Below are 26,745 nucleotides of genomic sequence, written 5' to 3'. Positions count from 1 at the left end.
TTTTGATATACTGCTTTTAGAGATAATTGAGAGTAGCATGCTGCACGGGCATACCATGCATGGCACGTAAGCTTTGTCACGCATGACTGATAACATCATCTCGAGAAAACATAATTCTTCCTGTAATTATATCTTTCATGAATGTTACAAATATTGGGACCAAACAATAATCAAGTATATTAGGGTGAGCTTAACTTTTTTCTTTGTGTATATAATGACAATGGACACAATAAATGAAGAAAGTGTTAAAGAAGAAAAGCAGTATCCAAAGAAACTCTTTGCAACTATGAAGCTGAGAAACACAGAAGTTAAGTTTCGACTAGACTGTGGAGCAACGGTCAACCTTTTACCTGAAAATCTGTACTCCACAATCTATGAAGATCCAAAGTTAGCAGATCTACAGGATGGCTGTACGTCGTTGAAAAGAAGTCACCATTTGATTCCGACCATTAGATGATATCAAACCTGTACTAGCAAATGCAAAATACTTCACTCTCGCAGGTGCTAAAAATTGTGTATGGGACATTGCGTTGGACAAAGAGAGTAGCTTACGCAAAATGTTCGAAATGCCTTGGGGAAGATACAGATGACTTCGAATGCCTTTCGGGATCTCTCCTGCCCCAGAGAAGTTACAAGGGAGAACGGATGAAACACTAATAGGACTCCCAGTTGTGAAAGCAAGTCATGATGATTTCCTAATCTATGGCTGTGGCAAGAGTGATGAAGAGGAAAAAGCTGACCATGATCGAAATCTCGGAGCTTTCTTGGAACCCTGTAAAGAGAAACATATCAAGCTAAATTAAGAAAAGTTCAAGCTGGAATTACCAGAAGTTCTTTATCTCGGACATGTGTTGACTAAATCTGGTCTGAAGATTGATCTAATCAAGGTAAAGGGATCACACACATGTCTGATCCTGTTGACAAGCAAGGGGTACAGAGAATTCTAGGAATGGTGAACTTCGTCCACATGTTTGCACCAAATATCTCAGCTATAACTTTATCATTGAGATCATTGCTTCTTGATGAGACACACTTCAGATGGGATCCAAATGTTCCTGGCAGAAGTTTTGAAGAGATCAAGAATGTTCTCTCCGAACCGCCAGTATTGAAGTATTTGATGACTCAAAAGAGACTTACCTGCAATGTGATGCGTCTCAAAATGGTTTAGGAGCCTGCCCAATGCAAGAAAGTCACCCAGTAGCCTATGGGATAGTGGTCGGGTGAGAGAGATTTGTGATGTACTCCTATGGTAGGAAGATCTACGTAGAAACAGATCATAAACCTTTTGAGTCCAACATGCAGAAAAGTCATCTGAGCACACCCAAATGCTTCTACGAATCCAGAAGTTTGACCTGAAAGTGAAATACAAGAAAGGATCTTAAATGTAGGTAGCAGACACCTTGAGTCATGCATACGTACCTCATTCTGCATCGAAGGAATCCAGTGACTCAGGTGGCATCTTCAATGTTGATTTCAGATCCACAACAGAGCTTGAACCTGAAACAATACAAATGAAGGACTATGTTAATATCTCGGACAAAACCTTGTCACTGATACAGACTGCTTCTTGGTCAGATGTTGACATGAAGATTCTGAGTGAGTGAGTGAGTTGGGTTTAACATGCAACTCATAATGGTATTCAAATATGGCTCGAGAATTGCTCTATTGGCCAAACATGGTGAAAGACCTAACTGAACACATAAGTAAATGTGAGATATGCAATAGTGCAGAACAACATCAAGGGAGAGAACCACTCATGAGTCAGGGAATTCCATGGGAGAAGATTACATGTGTTTTGCTTGAATTTGACAACCATAATTACCTGATCAAGTAGATTGCTTCTCTGACTTCTTTGAAGTCAATCCTCTTCAGGGGAAAGAGTGAGTCAGTGAGTGAGTGAGTATGGTTTTACGCTGCTTTTAGCAATATTCCAGCAATATCACGGCTGGGGACACCACATATTGTACCCATGTCGGGTATCGAACCCGGGTCTTCGGCGTGATGAGCGAACACTTTAACCACTAGGCTACCCGACCGCCCCTCTTCAGGGGAAGGATGCTTAGTAAGTGATAGCCTAACTCAAGTACCAGTTAGCTCATTATGGAATACATGACCAGCTAATGTTTGACAATGGACCGCCTTTCAATTCATAATCGTTTGCAACATTTGCTGTTAACTAAGTTTGAGCACTTCACGTCATCACCACGACATCCTCAGTCAAATGAAAATGCAGTAAAAAGAGTGGAGAGACTCGTGACTAAATCCAAGCTTGCTAAAACTGATCCATTTCTATCTCTACTAGATTAGATAAATGTGCCTACCGAAGGTATCGTTTGTATGGGAGGAGAATAAAGACACTTCTTCCAACATCTCTAACATTACTGAAATCAAGAAAAGGAGAAAATAAGGAAATGAAATTGCTGAAAAGAAAATCTAAACACTCTAAATATCACAACAGAACTGCTCATACATAACCTGTTTTTAGAAAGGCTGAAACGGTGAGAGTAAAGCCAAACAACAGAGATCGGCAATGGCAGAACGCTTCTATTGAGAGACAAGTAGGAAATATATCATATGAAGTGAAAATGCAAGATGGTAGAATTCTGAGAAGAAATAGAAAACATCTCAGATTTACAAATGAACTGCCACCTCTCAGATATGATACAGTGACTGTCGTTAATCCATCTGTTCCAGATAATCCACCAATCGGTCAGACAAGACAATCTGCAAGAAACAGAAACCAAAATGGTAAAACAGAGGCAGTGCCAAAGACAATGTCACCAGAACTTAAACCACCAGAGACTAAACCAAGTGAACCAGTGACAGTTCAAAGTGAAGTGAGAACTTCAAGTGGCGGACTGGTTAAGATGCCTGCAAAGTTCAAAGACTATACATGTTAAAGTGTTAATCTAATAACTATGTTAAGTTATGTTTATCAAAGACTTTAATTTGATAATTTGTGTGAAAGTGCTATGAAGTGTCTTCACAAGGACAATAACAGTGCTAGCAAAAGACTTTAATTTTGCAAGTTTGCATAATAAAATGTATCTTTTGGTTTAAACAATTTTTGTGTTTAAAATGAATCTGGTGTGAGAGATATATCTTTGAGAGGAAAGATGTGGCGTAATTATATTAAGCGCACATAACTGTTATATACGAAATTAGGGAAGTAACTCTTGCCTTATGTTATGAGCTCAGGGAAGTGAAGATGCATTGGAACATTGGACGTGTTGTTGGTAAAGTTATAAGTCTTTCAAGGACAAAACAAAACATAAAACACGTCACAGTGTGGCCACACAGTCTGTATTTGATCTGTTCATAACGTTGTCATTTTTGTCACCTTATTTTCACCGGCTTATTTTCTTCTCATAAACGTCCAGTTTTATACCAAATGTTCGACAAATGATTTTGATCAAACTGTGCGGACGTTTTGATGTCAGATGATGTCGGATGTGTTTGTACAATCGTTTTCAATCTCAAGGCTCTCTAGCCAAGGCCTTAAAAACTATTCACACTCTCAAAATGAATACTTTCATTAGTCATAATGTTTTGGTGCTACCAAGGAAGTGTCAATGGGTGTTTAAAAGAGATATCAGTTTTCAACTCCATAATAACTATGAAAATACAGGGAAACTTCGTTGAAAATAAAGGTACCATTGCAACTGTCATTGCCTACATCATCAAATGTTTGGATTACCGAATCACGGATACAGAGTTTCTGTGGTATAAATAAACGTAGATTCCATTGAAGGTGTGGTTGAGTAATATTTGAGTACAAACTAACGAGATTTCACTGCATGTGATTATATTGCTCATTAAAAATCTTTTATTACAGGATATTTCCCTGTGTTAAGATCTGTCGTATTCATTTCGCTTCTAGTGAACTTACTCATAAGATAATTTTTACATCCTGTCGTTTCTATTCACCATGGCAACTACACCTAAACAGGTGTACCATCTATGGTATAGTTGTGTTCCCTGTGGGTTTGTTTTTGGTAATCGAGGCAGTAAAAAATGAAGACTGATTGGCTCAAAAACGTATGCATTGATCACAGTCAAAGTTCGCTCAGGGTTAATCTCCTCTTTCTATGGAGGAGGACTGCAGCGAAAATTCGTAACAGAGAAAAAAGATCTGACCTTTAATAAGATTAATGAATCATTATTTCAATAATATTTTAAGAGTCCGCCGTTTGTGTTCCGAAGAGAGATGAATGATTCTATCATCTTCAGTGGAGTTTCTATAGATCTACTCAACGAACTGGCACAGAAGCTCAATTTTAGGTATGTATTATATCATACATGACTGACCAACAGATTCAATTTAGCATTAGTCAATACACGGTAATATTTGCACTGTTCTTTCAATAAATTTCCTTGTGCTGATTTGTGGTATTGACATTTTTGTTTCCTGTATTGAAGTCAGAAACATTACCACTAAGTATCAGGTACTCCACACAATCACATAAATACAAAAGGTATTGTCACTCCAGTTACACCATTGTTGAGCCAGAAGATGGCGAATGGGGGGTTCCAGTCGATGGCAAATGGACGGGTCTAATTGGGCAGCTTGTTGAAAAGTTATTAGCTAAAAGATAATAAAACTTCATACGGTCCGAAAAACAATACCCTGGCAAATCCCTATATTGTTTCCCTCTGAAAATTATTCACGATGTGTTGGCCTTGTTGTCGGGTTATTAACCTCTATTAGTATCTTTTAAAATCGAAATAAAGATCTCATCACGATATTTGACACCAATGTTCGATTCGTTATGATGTACAATGCAATGTCCAATGATCCTTTTCATTTATTAGGATAACAAAGTAGTCAAGTTCATCAGTGTTTACAGATTTATTTATTGCCTCACGATACACAAAGCGTACGTGTAATATGTGAATCTCTACCTTTATTCTGTTTACCAAATATATGGAAGTTAATCGCATCCAAAATACACATCGTGGCACATGATACATATATAACCAGTCGCCCTAAACTGATTTCTAGTACATGGAAACATTTTCGATTTGTTGCATTTGTTTCTTGCAGAAAGCAGAATTGGTCATTGCACCCATTTCAGTCAGTAGATCCAGAGAGGAAGTTATAGATTTCACCGTCCCCTATTTCTACGTCGACTCGGGAATCATTGTACGGACGCCGTCAGCAGGAACATTATTGACGCTTATCTCCCCCTTCCGGTACAAGGTCCACATATGTATAGCTATATCACTCTTCTTGACAACAGCTTTACTGCTACTCATGGAGAAGGTGAGTTCAGACCACTCTCCATTCCAGCCAGTTGACAAGTTGAAGCACTACGGAGATACAGCCTTTAACATCTTTGGCGCCCTCATGTATCAAGGTGTGTATTTCTGTAGTATATCTCATTCGTGATCAGTCTTGTTATTAACACTCTGATTTAGTTTGAATATGTCTGTAAGGTTATGTTTCAATGACTTACTAAAAGTGCTAAAAAGTATTTGTGTGGGGTATTCTTCGTCCACCTGCATATTTTGTCATTATGCAGAGCAGAAGCATACACGTTCTTCACTTGTTTTGCGTACGAAGTGAGGATAGGAAGGACAGATTCTTTTATCCATCTTCGTTTTCGGAAATGACAACATTGCCTGTTTAACTTGGTTTAAAGATGACTGTGGAACTTTGCTTCATATAAAGTGGTGTAAATGTAATGCTATTGAAAATAACAACATAATCTTTGGTCATCCATCTGGTCAATGTTTCATCATAACAAATGCATTGACAAAACCAATACCTGATAACTCTAAAGCAGCCTGGTGAGACAACTCAATAAATATTTCATCCCAACGATGAATACAACGATGACATACAAAACGTCTGTTACACGTGCAACGTTTAAGCAGACAATATGCTGCTGCAACAGGATGTTAAATCCCTGCATTTGCCCAAAGGGGTTTAACATTATCTCGAATGGATCGTCATTGTATCCCTTCAAATTGCCATTAACAATGATGAGGTTGTGATGGCACCCATGCAATTCCACTCCCAAACTGATTATTTCGAGTACTGCAAGTGTCGTAACAACGTGCACCAGGACGCCTGTAGACCCTTGCACGAGCATCAAAGCTGTCGAGATGAATCCTGGAGTCACCTTGAACAGTATACTGTCCCAGTATTTTCTTCTGAACCTCTGATGCGTAAACACTATTCACGGTTACACAAGAGTGATTTTATGAGCACCTGACAGCTGAACAATCAATTTGTGCTGTTCACGTGTATGATTATAATACTCCTAGCAAACATACGAATTGTGCACTGAGAAAATTATGAATCACGACCTCAAAGTCGTGATGTCTTCATGAATATATATTGAAAGGTGAATCATTAATTTCAGAATAAATTGAACTTGTGTATGACGCACAGAAATGTTTATGCATTTGTTATGATAATATATATATTTTTTCTATAATTTTCTTTTACTCTTTTTGGAGTACAAAAGTAACAGGTTTAAAGAATATTGTTCACAAACAATCTTAAAAACATACAAGTTACAAGTATGTCTATGGATAATGACAAACATTTTCCAGAGTCAGGATGGCATGAATTTGTTGGAATTGTGTTGGCTCTTGATAGTGACTTTGTGACCAAATCTTAATAGGGAATGTGATCTATTGCTGTCGATGAAATATGATCTGGTTATTTCTTTTTCGACATTTGTTAGAGATTCGGAAATGTTTTTAGTTTAGTAACAGTTAAAATGTGATTGAAAACATACTTTTCTTTGTCAACTAAATAAACTACCAGTTTTGAAAATTCGAGTTCTATTTCAGGTTTTTCTTTAATCAATTTTGCAAGGTTGTTCCGGATATCTTTAACCATTCAACAATTAAAGATCATGTGAACAGCGTTTTGTTTTTATTTTAAGAACCTACATAAAAAGGATTCTTTATATGGAATTTTGTAGTTATAATTCTATGAATGATACATTTTTGAGTTATTACATGGTTGGGTACCTTTTTTGATATATCATAAGCTATTCTACATCCTCAACTGCTCTCTTATGCAAATAGTCAAGGAAATGTGATATTAGGGGCTGACGTAATTAAGAAGTTATATATTCTTTCACTTGAAATATTGTTTTATTGCTTGTATGAGACTAGAGTATATACCAGACTATCAGCCTCAGCAATCACACATTGTTTTAGGTCTAAGTAGTCGAGAAACATTCCACTCAAATTGTTTTGCACATGTCGTTTTGCGTTCATACGCCTGTGCTTGAGTACGTGCGTGTATTTCGTATTTTCAATTACTTGTTACCATTCTTAAGGATGCAACTCACCACCAATGTCTTCGTCGCGTATCCTACTGAGCGCCTGGCTGCTGTTCACGGTAATCCTGGCAGCAGCCTACGGTGGGAACCTGATAGCATCCATGACTGACGGGAGACAGAAAGTACCTTTCTCCACCCTGGCAGAGTTGGCCCAGCAGGACACCTATCAATGGGGACTCCTCGGAGGAACGAGCTTTGTGACTCTCTTCAAGGTTAGATCCATCACTGATATCAGTGCATGTGGGTTCGAATCCCAGTTTTACCCTTATCCATGATCTGTCATCTATGTTCGTGTTAAAAGCTACGCAATGCATCTTTTATGTTTTCGAGTCACATTACACTGCCAACCTTTTATCCCATGAGACTACTGTTAATAGCTTCATCAAACATCGCGATACTTTCCGTGCAAAACATCAAGACCTTTGGGTAGCAGTGATATGTATGAGATCAGCTAATTACCGCCTAAGCAGATCCTAGGAGGATGCTCATGATATTAATCACTGGATTATCTGGTCTAGACTCGATTATTTACAGAACGCCGTCATATAGCTGGAATATTGCTGAGTGCGGCGTTCAACAACAAACCAACCAACCATACAGATAGCAAAAGACTGTGAGAAGGAAATACCTTCTTTGAGGCCAAGTCGTCTATGACGCCGCAATCTTCTGTGCAGAGTTGCGTCCCTTAGGCGCGCCAGAGACATATGCTCGTGGGTTCGAAAACCATACCGGGGCCGATTGTGAGTTCAAATCACTAAAGTCTCCTTGATTAGGATTCTTGGTCGTTGCTCGTGGGTTTCACATACTTGGTAAACGACGAAGACCTGCTCACTTTTGGTCTTCGTCCAAAACACAGTGATATCACTGACATAGTTTACTGATTCATATATTGACAGTAATATTGAGTGTACCCTATATAATAAACTGCTGGCATTCGTTTCATTGACCTAAGGCAATGTCCACAGTTTTAAGGACCTGTCGTTTGTTATAGATACAAATATATAAACCGTTAATTTTCATCAATTGTTGTTTTGTTCGATGGGTTACTTATGGATAGAGAAATGCTAAATATAAATGTTTATTGACATGACAACTCATCTATTCTTGGTATTAAGTGTTTGAAGTGCCCCGACACAATGCTCTGCTTTTTTCAAAGGTGATTTAAAATATTCTGTATTTTTATCGAGAGTGGCTTCTTTGAATCGGCCCTAAAGCTCAAATCAATTTCTGAAAAAGAATTTATTATGATGCATAGAAAACTGAAACTTGATATGCAGGTTTAAGAAACAAATGGAAAATAGTACAGAGAAGCACTGCTGGAAAAATATTGTTAGCGAAATAACCACCCACAAAAATAATATTAAAATTCGTAGGTTTTGGCGGTGATTCATATCGTAGCATTTATTTCCAGAACTCTAACCGGAGCGACTATCAGGCAATACTGCAGGGGATGGAGATCAACAGTGACGGAGACACGGATGCAGATAGTATCAATACTGACATACACTTGCGCAGAGTTCTAAAAGGTCGATATGCTTTCATTGGAGACGAAAATGACTTTGAACTAATGCAATCTAAGTTTTGCGATTTACAGTTTATGAAAGAACAGTTCTCCCCAGTGCAATTTGCAGTGGGTCTTCCTAATGACAGTGTTAACACCAAGATCTTCTCAAATGAGTAAGTAAGATTACAACAAATTAATCTATTCTTGTTTTCTTGATTAAAAACGGTATCAATTTGGGTAATATCATGCAAATATGCAAGTCAGGTACTGTAGGTACTATTTTCAGCGTTTCAAACAAACATGGCGATCGGCGATCGAGTCAGATCGGGAATCTGGAGAAACTGCTGGGATATTTGTTATCATTATCAAAAAAAAAGTCTAAGATACTGAAAAGCAGTGTGTAACTGGGACGTAACTGAGGCCTTTTACAAGTTTGGGCAACTTTGGAGATATAAATTTCAAAACAAGCGGTGACACAAGCCTAGCGGAATGCGTTTCCGTATCTGTAGACCTCTGGGGCGTGGGGACTTTTCCCCAATGTTAAAAGTTGGATTTGGCCGAAGTATGTCCCAAATTGTCACCTTGTTTCGTTTTGTCGCTGTGTGTACATCTGATTGCACTTCATAACGTTATTGGGGACACGGATGGCCCGGTCGTCTAATGCGCCGCGATTCGCTGTGTAGACTTGCGTCCCTTTGGCACGCCGGAAACCTGTGATTGTGGGTTCGAATCCCGGTTCGCCTCAGTCATGTTTCTAGGTTTGTCAGCGCCATACCCATACTCATGGGTTTCACCGAAGTGGTAAACGTCTGAGACCTTCGGGCTTTCCTCCCACATTACGCTGACGCTCTGCGATATAACTGGAATATTGTTACAAGCGGCATTAAACCAACTCACTCACTCATAACGTTATGACATGACAGCCAGACTCAAAACAAACGTGACGTCTCAAATACCAGGATTAGAGTAGCTTCCCTTTGATAAAGGGCAGGTAATCTAGTAGCCAAACCGGTGGCTTGCCGCGAAAGACAAGTAACAATACATGAAGGCAATTGTTATTTTGCCTATATGTAGTTATGCCACTGTCAAAGAATGTATTATCAGAATATTTTGTTTTGCATAAAATGGTGTAAGTCAGTCGGTTTATCTTGGAAAAGAACGACATATACCCTTTTGTAGATATTTGCAGGGTAGCCAGAGTTTCTACTACATGTATGCATTTCCTACATTTAGTCAAATAATATCTTTTCTGAAATTACAGTAACATATCGTGTTCCTTTTCCCCGCTGTGACATTACAGTAAATAACAAAAAAACATACCCATTCACTCACGCACCCACTGTTCACTTCAACATGCCCATCGTTTCTCCTAAAGCTTTGCCTCGTCACGCCAGATTTCCAAATTAAGTCCACATTTATGCCTGAATTCTGTTATTATATATTTGAGTGAGAAAGACTTTTCTGAAGTTGAGAAAAGTGATATTTTCATTGCAGTGAACATAACACTTGATATTTCACTGCAGTGAACATAACACGTTGACGGAACTATTGTCATACAAGCGTTACCTGCCCTTAAATGGTCTCCCTTTATCGTAAGTGTATAGCCCGTACACAAACTGTTGACGTCCATTTTATGTTAGTTCCATATTGACAAGGCAAAATAATGACAGATTTTCATTTGTGGCCTTCTTTCACTTCTTGGCCTTTGTTGTCGAAAATGCTTCTTTATATACTGTAAATTATAAATTTAACTTATCACTTGAGACTGTTCGTTGCGCAAAGAGCAATTTGGGTTACTTGACCAGCTAGTATTCTCGCTACCAACAGCGTCCTTGTAGTTTTCAAGAATATGTTCTGTTGAAGTTGATTTTGTATATAATCATGTATCTAAATGTATGATGAAGAATTTTTGTTACCCTAAATATTTCTTGGTACTTTTGTTGTATATTGTTTTAAGTTTTACAAACACGAAACTGCTTTTTAAGTCGCAAATACAAGGGGTGGTAAACTGTCCCTGTGTGTTAGGTGGTGAGAATTACGTAGCAAGGTTTTACATTTGTAATGAAATAATGTAATCTTCCGGTAGACAACATCACAAAAGGTATATGATAAGTATATAAGAAGTGAAACGTCACTTGTGAAAATATCTCCTTTGGTCCCCCATTTGCGTCACTCGACGAGAGAAACTTGATATTTCACTCTTCACCTGAAATATCCTCTTTGTATCTACTTCCAGGGTGCTGCATATATATGAAAGCGGTCTACCACGATACTGGTACGACCGGTGGTTGCCCAAGAGCCAATGTCAGATGCAGTGGAGACAACAGCCATACAGAGTTAATCTCATGGCCTTACAGAGCCTCTTCTATGTGTCTGGGGCGGGTGTCGTCCTAGCCGGATGCCTGCTTCTTGCTGAAATCCTGTACAGCTCAAGACGCTACAAGACCAGAGATACAGAAGGTCACGTTACAAGATAGAGTGGCGAGGACGAGCTTTACCAGTTCTTTTCGAATTGACTGTAACCAGAAGGTAAAAGAGAGGTACTGCAACATACATAAGTGTTCCTTGGCGTCATTAATTGATGACCTTGAATAGTGTACTGTTGTTAAAGTCGTGTCAACTTTTAATCTGTTAAATGACTGCGCTTCATTCTCAGTTAGCCCATTGGCACCAAACCCTTACTGCATAATAGCTTAATTCAACATGGCCCCTCGTCATTGTTATGTCCATAATTATAATCCAAATCCAAATTCTTCTTAATGCGCACTTAGTTAATCATAAGTCATATTTATATCTATGGGTAAACGTTGTGAACTGTATAAAATGTCCAACATCCTGAAGATCTGTATGTGTTCTGGTATTTTACGACTGCTTGAGTGGACATGGCCGCGAGCAGGATGTGCCTCTCGGGAGGACAAGCACGGAGGTTGAGATCATGTCTGAAGTGGACTCATCCTTATGCTTGTGACATCAGAGCAAGTTATCCACTCATTGTGTTTGTGTCGATGCATAGTTTAGATGTTATGCATCAAATGTAAAGGAACGGTAATGCCAATGTTCTTTCATTCTAAGTGTGAGTTAAATGTAACGTTGCATCAGCGTTTGTTTGAGACAGGGTCACATTCATCATAAACATATCAATTATAATTTGCAGTGCCATATAACACTCACCTCTTATGTTTGAACATAGGGAAAACTTTCTTTTAAATGCTCTGATTCAATGATAAAAGGGTTCACATATCAAATTCCATTAAACATGTCTAAAGTATTGAACATGTATTGAACATACAATACATGTTTTAATAAAACATGCATATTCAGCAAAACTGCACGTGTACATTGGTACAATCAATGTTTCAAACTTGTAGTTCTCTTTACGTTTACATTAACTTGTTGTAACTGACCTTTGACCCCCTTATACCTAAGAATTTAACATGAGGCTGAGTAAATTTGCACTTGGCCAGATTTACAGACAATTTTGCCTGTGATGATTGTTCAAAGAAGGTGAGCTAACATTGTTAGATTGCTTAGAGCTAACCTTCCAAACCAAATCGACAAACTTCACATACTTACTTGTAAACTCAAAACTGCTATCAACAGGAGAAACAGTCGTAATAACACTTTGACATAACCATTTTTGTTTTCGGCGGCCTGGGGTTTGAACAGTTGTGAGAAACCAAGTAATCATCTGCAAAGGTCGCTGCCTGGTGTAAATGATCTACCTTCTGTTCATCCAAATCAGTCTTAATCTCAGTAACACTACTTGAAATCTTCAAACAAAATCAGCTGCCTAAACTTATCAAAGTCCTGACCAACATACTTCGACAAACCCCTCCTATCAAACAAATCTCCTGTCCCTAGCAAACCGATTTCCCAATAAGCATGTTCATATAGCCTTGAAAAATGTTTATTTACATATTTAGAGTTTACAGCAAATTTCATTCAGGTCGCAGCTGAGATCCCATTTACTGTTACGAGTTGATTTCCGAATTGATATTCGAAGATTTATTTTGAAATTGTTAAGTAAAGAAATGAATGATCAAATCAGTAACTAGCCATGCAAGATCAGTAAAAAATCAAGTTATACCATTATGTCATTCTGTGATGAAGAATTGAAGTTGCCCATCAGTTGAAGCATTCTGGTGTTGAATATTTTAGTTAGGTCGCCTGATTTGAATTTAAAACACTCTGAGAACTAACCGAACTGGATTATTATGTTTTTTGTAAGATCTTATAGCCTGAAAGTGAAGCATATATTGCAAGATCATTGCATCTTTAAGTGGCATTTCGAAGCTGTAGTATCAATGACGACATAATTGGCATTTATTAGACATTTCAAATTGTTATTGTCTTCCCCCCTTCAACTCCTATGTTTGAGGTGAGCTATCAGTACCCTTGACATGTCATTGTGTGTAGGTGTTAACATGGAGTTCAAACGGGTCACCAAATCTTGACACAAACATTCAGAACCTCAATATTGAAAAAGCAAATAGCGCCATTCACCAGTTTCGACGGATTCGTTTATCCTATCTAATGGGGTCAATAGTTAATGATCACATTGAGGAGAAGTCAGCATCTGTGAAACACTAGTTTTGACAATGCAATGTAAATAGTTGAAACTTTAGGTAGACTTTGTCCTATTAATCATTCAGACTTTGATCCTTAAACGGTTTAAAAAGCACCAACGTGCGTGCGTTACACATTCTGGTAACGTTGATATTATTACTTGCTTATTCCTGCATGGGTCGATGTTCTCTTCTCGTCGGTAGTGAAGTCGCAGCTTACAATGCATACACGTTTTACTTTATGCAAGTAGATATATATACTGAACCAAATTAAAAACTTCACAATCCTAAAATTGTGACCAGTTATCATGTTTGGCCCTTATTGTGTATTTAAACAGTATTGGCCACGTATTGTCTTCAGATAACACCCGTTTTTTGTGCAGGTGAATCGATCAAAATCATGTGCACAGCACTATAGTGGCAAAAGTGTTTTTTCATGTGCAACTGGTCACGTGGCCATAATACCGCATGTGTTTTCAGCCATACTTGTTAGCAGTCATTAACAAAAAAAGAAAAACACAAGAAAACAAAAGTCTTTACGGCCATTTGTCATGCCACGCCTTTCAAATGTGCAACGTGAACGTGCCATCGGCATGTTGCAGACGGGAACGTCCATAGCTGAAGTCGCAAGGACGATGGGTTGTAGTCGACGGACTATTTATGATTTACAGACGCGTCTACAGCAAACGGGTACCACCGCTGATCGCCCTCGGCCAGGTCGACCACGTGTAACGTCACATGCAGAGGATCGTCAGATTGTCTTACGTCATCTCCGTAACCGATTTCTGACGACTACATCAACCAGAATATAACTGTTTAGGTGTAGACTGAGTGCGCAAACTGTTCGAAACCGTCTGAGAACTGCTCACCTTCAAGCACTGCGGGCCGATTCTGACTCAATTACACAGACGTCAACGCCAGTTGTGGGCACAGCGACACTTACGATGGACTCCTGAATCCCGATTTAATCTTCGATTTGCTGATGTTAGGGCGAGGGTGTGGGGGCGCCGTCATGAACGTTACGCCCAGTGTTGTGTACAGGAAGTTGACAGATTTCGAGGCGGAAGTGTCACGGTGTGGGTTGCTTTCTGTGGCAATGCAGGTTCCAGGCTTCTTGTCATCCGTGGCAACCTCAACACTGCTGCTTACCGCGACCAGCTACTGGCACCAGAACTTCTGCCTTTTATGGCAGCACACGGACCTGGTTTGATCTTCCAAAACGACACTGCCAGACCCCATACAGCAATTTTGACAAGGAATTTCCTTCAGAATGCGGGAGTCAACGTCATGGACTGGCCGTCAAGGTCTCCCGACCTCAATCCCATCGAACACGTCTGGGATGCTCTTGGCAGAAGTCTGCGCACTCTCCAGAACCAACCACAGAATTTGCAAGATCTTGGCACCATTTTTCAGCAACAATGGCGTCTTCTTCCCAACCATGTGTTCACAAGCATCACAAGGTCCATGCGGAGGCGTTGTGTGGCAGTTGTACACGCTCATGGTGGCCATACAGCTACTGAACTTGTGTGCCATCAGATTCTCGTGCTTGGGACTTGATTTAAACTGTTGATGTTATTACCGAATACCGTAGGTGCTTCGAACAAATTATGGTTACCACCGTTAATTAAAGTCCTTCTTTGGATATTAATGATTAAAAATTACCTTCTCTGATACATTTGTCCGTTGTTTATCATATATGGGATTACTTTTAAAAATGTGAAATTTTTAATTTGACTCAGTATATTATAAGCTAACTAAAAGTCGCTTGAGGTTGTATGTTTTTGCATTCAAATCTAATATCAATTAACTTTAATCATTCTTTGATCAATATGACCAGAAACCTCACTCTACATTTTGGAATATGTATCCAGGCTCAAATTGATGAATCTCCGGCTAAACCCTGTCAATGGTCGCCAGTGACTAAAGGGATGGTGTAAATCCTGCTGGGGTCCATGCAGGTAGCAAAGGTGCTGTAAGTTCCCATGGTCCTCAGTATGGTGACCCCACGTTAGTTTTATATAGCCAAATTTGATCTATTGTAATGTTATGAATTGTCATATATTATGGTTATGTACTAGTTTTAAACATATATCTGTGATAATCTAGTTGTTTTACTGTCCTTCGTCGACAGAATTTTATACAGTTTACATATATATTATCAAAGTCAAATTTCGTCTCGTCACGATATGGATGCAATATTGCCGATGTGACGTTAAATATTAACTCACTCACTCAAATTAATGAAAAACTATTTAAACCATATAATGTCATATTTTACCAATGTCAAACGATGAAATACATTCTATTTAACTGTAAGCACTGAAAATGACTTAGAAATGCCCCCAAAATGAAGATTGTTCATGTGATTTGGGTTATAAGGACAAGGAGCAAACTTCGACTGCATCAATAATATATCCTCGCAAATACAACGTTACCTATATAATATGGGACTGAAAACCAAGTTCCAAACATAATACAGCTAATTGCTGCAAATGAATATATTGTGTGTTGCAGTTAAAACTTAATTACCAAATAAAAGGTCTCACAGTTAACAGGAGGCCAGGTTTTGAGGCAGTACACTTGGTACCCTGTAACAGCTTGTTCACACCTATTGCTGCCAGACACGGTCTTTTAGATAATGACTGTGCAACCATCCATTTTGGATCTCACGGGTGCATCTTGACATCATACTTGTCACCAAGCTCATAATCACAGTCTGAATATGGGTCGAAAAATCATGTGGCACAACTTGCTTGTATAAATATACTAGCGGGCAGTAAAACGTAACTGTGCCTCATATTAAGATGTGTAAATGTTATGTTATTGAAAATAACAACAACACATTTGGTCATTCGTCTGTACGCTGTTTTATCGACACACATTCATTGACAAAAAAACCCAACGGTCATAGGAGATAGAGCATCACGCTCTAAAAGAGTGGTGGTGTAACAACTCAATTCACATTGTCAGTATCGGGTGTCACCACCATCTGTGTTGATACAGCGGCGGTGCATTGAGACATCAGATGACTGAAAACAGCATGGGGGATGCTATTCCAAATGTCAACCAAAGATAGGTCCAGTGAGCTAGCTTTAACGGCTGGTTTTAGTCCTGGCATCCTTCAATCTCATCCCTGACGTGTTGTACGAGTAGAGGTCTGGAGAAACAGCCGCCCATGGCAGTACAGCGATGTCATGCTGCCTCTGTTACAACACGTGCAACATGTTGGCGGGCATTATCCTGCTGCAACGTGACATTACGTCACTGCATTTAAACAAAGGGTAGAACATTAGATACGATAAGATAACACGTTATTATCCCAAAAGAAATTTGGCTTATCAGCACAAAGTCTTGGCGTGTTGATAAACACATATACAAATAAATAAGAACACCACAAATGTAAATTTGGCACTATATTAAATGCTCAACTATTTATATTTATCATAAAACGCATTTCAGGACTTGGTACTAGCTGGTGTATATGAATTCCTGGTCCTGTTCTCGGTGGCCGGAGATAGAAGTCGATACTTCGAAAGTAAAACATGCGAGATATCGCTTAATATTCTATTTGCTGCTTCTACTTGCTGCACATAAATACTGCCTATGTCCTTAAGAGAGATTTCATTTTTGTTCTGTATTTCTGAAAAGTGCAGCGTCATATGCAAATTTAACACTAAAACAATTAAGATTAATTCAGTCATTGGTGTACAAAATACCATTTTGGTTGAGAAAATTATTCACTAGCCTAGCACGATGCGGTCTTGCATTGTTATCATGATGAATCGAGCCAGCTCCAATTTGGCGAAGAGTGGGAACAAGAAAAGGGTGTAAAATATCGTCTCTGTATCTGAAACCGGTCAAATTTCCTTGGACGACGTACAAAGGAGGCCTGTGGTACATAGAAATTCAACCCCACACCATCACTGTATCACCATCAAATCGATGACGCAGCCTGACGTTGACGTCAGCAAATCTGTGTCCAGGCAATCGGTAGACGCAAACTCTGCTATTTGTATGTCCCAACTGTTCACGGAGAACACAGATTGCAGATGCATTGACAAAACAAACGCACGATGATCGGGGAACACTGTGTTCGGGTGATGAAAACAGTTTCGATGACCCTTGTTTCTCAGCTTGAATTGGTGATTTTTCAAATGATTCTCACAGACGTTGTGGTTGCATAGTGCATATGATTTGCCACAATGGTAAGCTTTAGGACACATTCAATCGGATTTGCGATTAGAAATGTCTAATTCCTGTCTTTTTTATGTCAAATTAACGATCGCGCAGGGATATACGTTTGGCCCTTCACTTTGTTTTGAGTACTGTAGTATATATGAATGTATCACTGAAAACTGGTGATGACACCAAGTGTTCGCGAAAAGAGCCAGCATGCCTTACCCTGCTGATAGATCCTGCCACTTACACTGTACTATTTGCAGAAACAAATAAGTGTTTGGTTTTTTGCCGGAAGCAACGCAGCAGTGTTCATGCTTTGGGACGGCAGCATGTAAACAATGGAGTCTTGACAAGACAATCCAGTCACACGACTGTAATTGGATTTGTTGTGTTCACGTGCAGGAATTCTGCTGCCTAAAAGTAAAGTAAAACGTTGAAGCAATATGTTCGTTTTGCAACACAGTGGGGGCAGTTTTAACGTCTTGGTCCAATGAATCAGCAATTATGTAACAGATATGGAGAGAAAAGACGTTGATGGCGCCGGTACCAAGGCAAAGGAGTTTGTCATGACGAGGTGTCGTCGAGTACGGAGAGCAGCATAACGGAGCCTGTGTTGTTATGATTACCATGCTAATATTTATTTGATCCAAATTAAGTCGCCTCTACGAGCAATAAGGTGCTGGGGACGCATTCTATCCCAGGTTATAACGGGATCTGTCACTAGAATGTTATGTGAATCACCTGGTATGATTTAAGAGTGGCTCTCAAGAGAATATTTTTGATACTTTTAAATACCCCCTGGTGGTTCTGAATTATGTTTACATGTACGACAGTGATTTAAGTTAGTTCCGAGATACATACATACGCACGTACACATAATTCAGAATCAATTATTACTTGAAATTCAGCAATAATAGTCAAGCGTTCGTAGATATGCAAATAGTAAAAAATAAACCGGCCCAATTGCCAGAAGTCCAAAACATTACTACATCCAACTTATCACTCAGTGAACACTGATGAACACAATTTGGTACAAAAACATTGACTTGAGGCAGAGATAGAAACAATTGTACCTATTTTTCATTTATTTTTGTGTTTCAAATATTCTGCCAATAAAGCCAAGCTTAACAAATGGAGTGACTGACATTCTCATTTTCCAGTATTCATATGGACCAATCTGTTTTAAGATTACTGGTCAAGAATAATGAGTATTGGCTATTGTCCAATGAATCAGTGTATTTGCAGGCTGAACCCTTATACAGCCGATGCAAAATCAAGACATGTTGATATTTCAACAAAGAATTAATTTCCTATAGGAACAACTGCTAATCCATTGGTGATATTTAATTTTCATTGGTGAGCATCTGATGTATTTTCTAGGAAGATTTTGACCCATAAACTGAAAAACTATTATCATACATTGCTTTGTTGTGATATTATATTCAATATCAATTCAGTATCATGGCTGATACCATAAATATTAAAACAACTCTCTTTTGTATGGCATTATCCACACTTAAAAAAAACAATAAATAAGCTTTAGATTTATTCAGTACTTTTTTTTACCAGGTCATGATTACTCTCAAAATATTAAACATTCTTGGCAAATATTCCCAAAAGCCAAGTCTGAACAAATTGCTGTGCCAGTGTGAATTGGAGTATTTTCAACAGTATGCACTGTCACTAGTGTCAGTATCTAGATTCACACTGGACTTTATATGCGAGTCCCAAGATGTTCTGCAACACCATGTTGATGACAAGTAGGTCCTATTCCAGCAAGTGTCCAGTGTACATGGTGTATTCTGATGGTCACATAAATCATTTACAGAACCAGTACTTCAGATAGGACTTTTACAACAGTATACACAACAAGAGTTGTTTTTTCATTGGCAATGTATTGCTTGACCACAAAATATTCAAAGAAATCTGAAGATCTGTTACAGTCCGAGATGCTTTCTCCCCTCAAACATGGAAAGCAGTTAAGCTGGTCCAACTGCAAAAGAAAAATAACTCTTTTGAGAACATATAACATATACTTCTAAAATACCAACAATTTCTTACAATGCCTACATCAAGATATAACAAATAAATTAAGCATGTACATTGTATTTTCAACTGAATATGCTAAACAAATGCTAAATGGGGTTGTAATGATCAAGTCTATTCACATCATACAGAATGCATTTAAGTATTAAAGTGAGGTCACCTTTCAGAGATCTTAAATACAATAACTGCAAGGATTTAATCATCATTATTTACGAATTAGATTAATAGTTTGTTTGTGAAAAAAAACACCCTGATTTTTCAGTGCACATAACATTATCATCTAAAAATGTATGGTCTCTATTAACACAGGCACCCCTATAAGTCTCTTTGAAAAAAACATTATTACTCTGATATAGTACAAGTGTTGACAAAAAAATCATAACAATTTACATTGCCAACATGCACATAATAGGTCTTCTTATGACTATAGTTTGTATCATCTACCCTGGACTCATAAATATAATTCTGTGACGTTCCTTGTCAGAGCTGAATCCTGATCATTTAATATTGGAAAAAGGCTCAGGATAGATGTAATGGAAATTTTCAATAACATTGTATGATGCATAAATTGGGAGCATATTGCAATTGCAAATACCGTCTTTCTTTTTTGACAATATATAACAACAAATTCAATCAAACGAGTCACAGCACGACTGTTTATGCTCGTATTTCAACGTCATCATCACTGTTCCGTGTGATGATTATCCGATCAGTATTGACTTATCAACACTTCACTTGCTATTCGTGCCACATAACTAGAGTGTTTTAATGCCTGTGACAATGTCGTGTATTTCAAAGCTACACCAGAGTCCGACGCATCACTGCTGTCGCCATTGACACGAGACCGGATGTTTGTCACCGGAAGTATAAGCAGATCCTCAAAACTCCTCAGTCATTGCGCCGCAATGATGTTGCGTGCTGGGGTGTGGTGTTGGCTCTGGTATACCATCGTCTATGTACAAGGTTGTTCTGACTGTACCTGGGAAGTAGGAGAATGGGATGTGTGCACAGCGCCATGTGGGGGAGGATACCAGAAGAGGGACATTGCCCTCTGCTGTCAGCCTGGGGAACAAAGGGAAGACTGTCAACGCAGGTGTGGCCTAGAGAGGCGTCCAATGGAGCAGCAAGGCTGTAACAGGAACTGTTACAACGGAGGAGAATTCCGGACAGGACAGTGTGAATGCCAAAGTGGCTGGCATGGCAAGTGTTGCCAGCTTGGTAAGACACCTTAAGCTTGTGCGACCGAGCGAGTGTGGTCATACGCCGCTTCTAGCAATATTCCAGCAATATCACGGCAGCGGACACCATAAATGGGTTTCACACGTTGTACCAATGTGGGGCATCGAACCCAGGTCTTCGCCGTGACGAGCGAACGCTATAACCACTAGGTTACCCCACCGCCCCCTTAACCCAATGTTGATTGTGCAACTCAAATATAAAGAAGTTATGTTTTCTTTGCATTATTGACCGTAACTAACGAACTGCGCATGCGTGGAATGTTTTTCATTCGACAACTTCCGTAAACACGTAAAAACGTTCGTTCTGAAGTGGGGACCCAAATACTGCAGTATTTGGGTCCCCACTTCGGGGGTTTCCGAAAGGAAACCGCTGCCTTCGGCTGAAGGCAGCTTTGATTCCGTTAGGAGACATGTTTTAGCAAAAAGGACCAAAAACATGAGCTGGACGTGAAAAGTATGGACTAAAACTCCGCACCGGTGGGGGCCGAGAGTTTTACGATAGAAAGTGAAGCCGAATTATCGTACTGTCGACTTATTGTTGTTTGTGGGCGGGACATAAATGACGTAAGACGTCACGTGTCTGATCATGTGACTTTCCTTATATGGACTCGTTACTACGAAAGCAACTTCGCTCATAACTTGTAAATTCATAAACTGTGGCTTGTACAAAGAAAACAGAGTCGACTTGGAGTACAGTGAAGACATCTTTGCATAGGTATGGGACGAATGCGGGAATGTATTACAATTATTTTGTTCACATTTTATCAGAAAAGAAATATTTCAGTTGTTCAATTGATCAGTTTCTTATTTCACCAGCCGTGTTTACATTTATTAAACTTAGGAAGCAAAATGATCGTTAGAAAAAGATGAAAAAGTAAGCAGAAAAAGAATTTGAACTAGGTCCAGATGGATCCACAGACTTAGGTCCTAGAATCTATATGGCAGTCAAAACGAAATCAACGTTTCAAATGCATGATTTCTTTGAATGAGAAAGTATCCATCGATGATCATTTTCCTATGAAAATTCACATGCTTTCATGAATGAAGTAATACCATGTTGCGATTTATTTGAAAAAGGGGGGACGATCCCCCCTTTACCCCCCCCCCTCCCCGTATATTACTTTAAAATGTCATAAAGGTGGGGTTGTACCTGCCTTGAACCCCGCTGTGTTGTTCGCCCAACATAATATATTGTTCAATGAAATTACCGTCGTGCGATTTATTTGAAAAAAAGGGTTTTTTTAACTTTAAATCCCCCGTGTGTTGTCTGTGTAAGAAAATACTGAACCGCAGACAGCGTTCGGTAGAAAAATGGCGGCCAACAAATCCTCTCGCTTCGACCGTAATTAACGAACTGCGCATGCGTGGAACGTGATTTATTCGACAACTTCCGTAAACACGTAAAAACGTTCGTTCCGAAGTGCGCTTCGAGCGTAAATAACGAACTGCGCATGCGTGGAACGTGATTCATTCGACAACTTCCGTAATACACGTAAAAACGTTCGTTCCGAGGTGGGGGCCCAAATACTGCAGTCTACCCATGCATTATTTAACTCATACGAAACTAAAATGGTCGATTTCTATATAAAACATGGGGCGGTGGGGTAGCCTATAGTGATTAAATCCTTCGTTCGTCATGCCGAACATTGGAGTACAATGTGTGAAGACCATTATTGGTTACCCTCACCGTATTGCTTGAATATTGCTAAAAGCGGCGTAAAATCATTCGGACTTAATAAAATATGTATTTTGAATCCAAAGTTTATTCAAGCTCTCTTCCTCTGTTGTTATTTCAATTGTCTTTCATGAAATATCTTTGTTTTTTAACGTTCGTTTACCAAACTCCTTAGGTAAATAGTAGTGCTTAAACATTACTAATGTCATAAATTAACCATTAAACAGACACACATTTGACCCTCTTACAGTCTTAAAACTTAGTGGAAGGAAACCACAGCTATATGCGAGTTTTGAAGCATAGATTTATTGGGCTCCTTTTGGTAGTATTGCTTTTACCAAGCAACAACGGTAACATATTGTGCAAATATCGGTGCATGGTCGCTGATAAGACGACATTTGACAAAGCTCAATAAGCAATAGGGTATTTTTACACATGATATACTCAGTAAGACGCGATAAGAAGCACTAATTATTCGATTTCAGATTGCGTTATGACTGTCTCGTAGTAGGTTAGTCTCAACAAGGAGCTGAGGTCAGGTGAAATGGGGATTAACATCACGTCCAAGATTATGGAACTTAATATAGGGAGGTGCATGCATGTATAAACATATATAATTATACAGCTCCTCTTTGGACTTTAGTATTTTATCTATTTTATCTATGTGTGTGTGTGTTGCTGCTAGTACTAGTCCGGACCAATGCCGATTTTATAGTGCCAGCCCACTAAGATACCATGCCACAGTGTAACATGAATACCCCACTCAGACACAGTATACTGATTTGGAGCTTACCAGTCCTCTTAATGCCGAGCCCCAGGCAGGGTAACGTCTTTTGGTATGACCTGGTCGGGTCAACAAGCACATACAGATCTACATGTGCTGGTCAGCCAGTGTCTACCTCTGCATTGGCAAGTGATTGCATTCTCCACAGGGCCAACTCACCAACAGTTACATATATCGTATACTATTTGAAGTTGTTTGTGTTGCCTCACTGGAATTACTAAAAGTCACTAAAAAGAATGTAAACAATTAGCATATATTAGAACATTGGTTCACAATAGTTCGGTCAAAACTTCAACAAATATTTGCAGCTATTGTCTACCATGTTTCAGAACACTACTGCCCCAGTATACTTGTTTACATATACTACGTCAATAACCCATTTTATCAGATCTTACTTAACACATGAATGTCTGATTCTGATTGGCTGAGACTGATTCTATTATTTTTAATGCATCCCGCTGACAATTGAGGTACATTTCTTATGTTCCCCGCTCGAATTGCCGAAATGGTGGCTTGACATTCGCAACATACCAACTGCACTTTTGTATCCCTAATTAATGATGTGATGTGAAACAAAATTTTAAATAGTAAATTCCATGACGAAATAGTTTATTATTTTGACATGATTTCATGAAGAAATGTCCAAGCTTGGCGTGAGCAACCGACTAATATAATTGGGCCATTTAGGTGAAATAAGGGTCGAAGTGGTGTGTGGCAAACGTACAATATGTATTGGAACCTGTGCCCTCTACCACATGGGCACAAACGAAGTTATCTGTTATTGGTTAGGGCACATATACACAAGTATTCACTGCAATTTGGTATCGGTATTTGAACGTTGAATCGGGTAGCTATTTTGTCTATATACCACATCCCAGTTGGGGTGGCGTCACGTGTAGTCCATGTCCCTTTGACGATCGTGTGTGTCTGTGTCTGTGTCTGTGTGTGTGTGTGTGTGTGTGTGTGTGGAATTAGTAATGTCTGACTGATTGTTTATGTTGATTAAGCTACAGACGCTGGTAGATACAAGTGTGAAGAAACGCCCGCCGTGGCACTCACGGATTACAGTGTAAGTATTTAAAGTTGGCGTTATTTTTTCCTCAGATTATGTCTATAACTGACTCAAAGCTGGCTAGGACACCCTGTTGTAAATCTAAATCTGCTATCAGTGTTTCCATTTTACAACCCCTGCTCCAGGCGGTTACTGAGCACAAAATATAGTTGTTGTGGTAATCAAGGTGAATGTCACACCGGTATAATTTTCTATATATAACAGTGTCATGCACTGTTGAAGACTTAATAAACTTTATTGCAGAATCAGTACCAACGGCAACTAGAGCTGTTGCCAGGAGGATTTAAAGGATTCAGATTTTCTGCCCTGGTGGGACGTCATGATAACCCAAGCTGTTGTGTGAGTGTTGTCTGTTCGTGTATAAATGTTGAGTCAATTGACGTATGGGCTGTTATCAGCGAATGAAGACATGACATAAAGGGTATGGGTTAATGAAGCGCGGACCTAGTGTATCCATATTGCACTTGTTTAATGACAATTCTCTTTACCCCAACAGCTGCGTATGTACATTGAGGGAGAGAGAGGGACTGTATCTCGGACGTGCCTTTATCCTGACCGGCCAGCCTTGTGGGAGAAAGGGAAAACTGGGGAGGACATTTCAACACACATAGGAAGAATCAAATTAATTTGGTTTGAGGTAATTGTAACCAACCTAATATATTAGTAGTCCTGACTTTGGCATCTGTCTCTTTGTTGTCATCTGTATACCATAAAACGCCAATGCCAGAGTGTAACCAGTCTCGGTCATCCACAGAGACAGATTCCATTGGGCGTAAATGACGTAATAGTAGTGAAAATTGTGTGAAAATTGTGTGAAGATCGGCAAAAGTACTATATGTTACTTCTGTAGGGTTATCTATATTATATATGACTATGGTTAGGTGCTCTATCGCCTAAACATTACTAGCTCTGTTCTGCATGACTGAAGAGAGGTGAGAGTGAGCTCCCCTGAGATCATTGACCATGTGGAGGCTGTATACTCAACACTCAGCACAATAAACCTACTATCTTCAAACTATATATACTGTGGTATATTGAGAAGACATAACATGGTGTCAGAATTTAAGTGGGATCAGGATATTATTAACCAGGTTAGCAACTACAATAGTCAAAAAGAAGATTTTACTTGATGAACTTGTTAAAACTGAAGGTCTTATTGAAGTCCATGTGCTTTTTGTGAAGTGTTGGAAATTTTCATCTGGTGTGATAAAATGGCAAATAACGAAGAGCAACCACAGTTACCTCAGTTATTACCACAGTCAGCATACAGGGTGAACCCACCTGAACAGTTTGACTTCACAAAACCAGAATCTTGGCCAAAATAGTCACGTCGTTTTGACCGATTCAGACAGTCATCTCTTTTGACTAAAGCAGAAGATGAAGTTCAAATCAATTCACTCATTTACCATATGGGAGATGAAGCAGAGGATATCCTGTCATCTCTGAATTTGACAGATGAAGAAATGAAGTCATATCAAACAGTGATTGATAAGTTTCAGAGACACTCTGTAATTTCTCATAATGTGATATATGAGAGAGCTGTATTTAACAGCCGTATACAAGAAGATGGTGAGACTGTGGACTCGTTCATCAATGCATTGTACGTTTTAGCTCGTCATTGTGACTACGGTACACTACACGATGATCTAATAAGGGACAAAATTGTCGTAGGAATTAGCGACAGTGCATTAAGTGCTAAAATGCAAGCAGATAATGAACTGACACTAGTCAAAGCTGTACAGATGGCAAGACAACGAGAAATGATTAAGAATCAACAATCTCAACTTCGTAAGACTGCCACAAGTGTGGCAGCAATGGATGCAGTCAAGTCTAGAAGACCGACAAAACCACACAGACAATCATCAAAGAATAATTCTTCAAAGGCCAGTCATGCTTCCAAGAATGGAAAACACAGTTCAGCAAAGTCAAGAAGACCATATTGTCAACGATGCGGAGCAAAACCTGCACACAAATGGCAAGATTGTCCTGCACGCGAGTCTATTTGTCACAAATGTAACAAAAAGGGACATTATAGTTCTGTTTGTCTTAGAGGCAGAAAAGTAGATGAATGTGTGCTAGACTTTGACTCTGATAAAGACAAATTTTTCATTGGACAGCTGAGTGATACATCAAGAAATATTGATGAAGGCCCATGGGTGACAAACATTCAAGTGAATGACACCTTGATGAAGTTCAAGATCGATTGTGGTGCGGATGTCACTGCCATATCCGATACCTGTTTCAAGAAACTTGGCAATGTCAAACTTGTAAAGACCAAGAAGAAATTACTTGGCCCAGCTAAAGTAAAACTCGATGTCATAGGGGTGTTTACTCCGAAGCTAACCAAAGGCAGCAAGGTAACATCACAAGACATCTAT

At 39.1% G+C, this 26,745-nt stretch overlaps 2 protein-coding genes across 2 annotated transcripts in view; both read left to right on the top strand.

Moving 5' to 3' along the window:
- Positions 1-220: 220 nt before the first annotated feature.
- LOC139443614 (probable glutamate receptor) lies at positions 221-11,285 on the top strand. Its single transcript, XM_071224572.1, has 6 exons — positions 221-410; positions 2,695-2,837; positions 5,045-5,357; positions 7,302-7,516; positions 8,716-8,981; positions 11,045-11,285. Exons 1-6 carry the CDS (start codon positions 221-223, stop codon positions 11,283-11,285), a joined length of 1,368 nt encoding a protein of 455 aa, XP_071080673.1.
- Positions 11,286-20,503: 9,218 nt separating this feature from the next.
- Positions 20,504-26,745, top strand: part of LOC139443253 (uncharacterized) — a 76,546-nt gene continuing 70,304 nt past the window's right edge. The window contains exons 1-4 of the mRNA XM_071224224.1: positions 20,504-20,816; positions 24,303-24,364; positions 24,611-24,706; positions 24,864-25,004. Of these exons, the coding sequence (XP_071080325.1) occupies positions 20,504-20,816; positions 24,303-24,364; positions 24,611-24,706; positions 24,864-25,004 (612 nt within the window). The remainder of the gene's footprint in view (positions 20,817-24,302; positions 24,365-24,610; positions 24,707-24,863; positions 25,005-26,745) is intronic.

Source organism: Haliotis cracherodii, unplaced genomic scaffold (assembly GCF_022045235.1).
Source record: "Haliotis cracherodii isolate W230 unplaced genomic scaffold, xgHalCrac1.p SCAF_5, whole genome shotgun sequence".
NCBI lineage: Eukaryota > Metazoa > Mollusca > Gastropoda > Lepetellida > Haliotidae > Haliotis > Haliotis cracherodii.
This window is presented reverse-complemented; position numbering and strand designations above follow the sequence as displayed.

Coding starts and splice junctions, on each gene's coding strand:
- LOC139443614 (XM_071224572.1), top strand. CDS start 221: ATGGACACAATAAATGAAGAAAGTGTTAAAGAAGAAAAGCAGTATCCA. Junction 7,517..8,715: donor GCTTTGTGACTCTCTTCAAG/GTTAGATCCATC, acceptor ATTTATTTCCAG/AACTCTAACCGGAGCGACTA. Junction 8,982..11,044: donor ACCAAGATCTTCTCAAATGA/GTAAGTAAGATT, acceptor ATCTACTTCCAG/GGTGCTGCATATATATGAAA.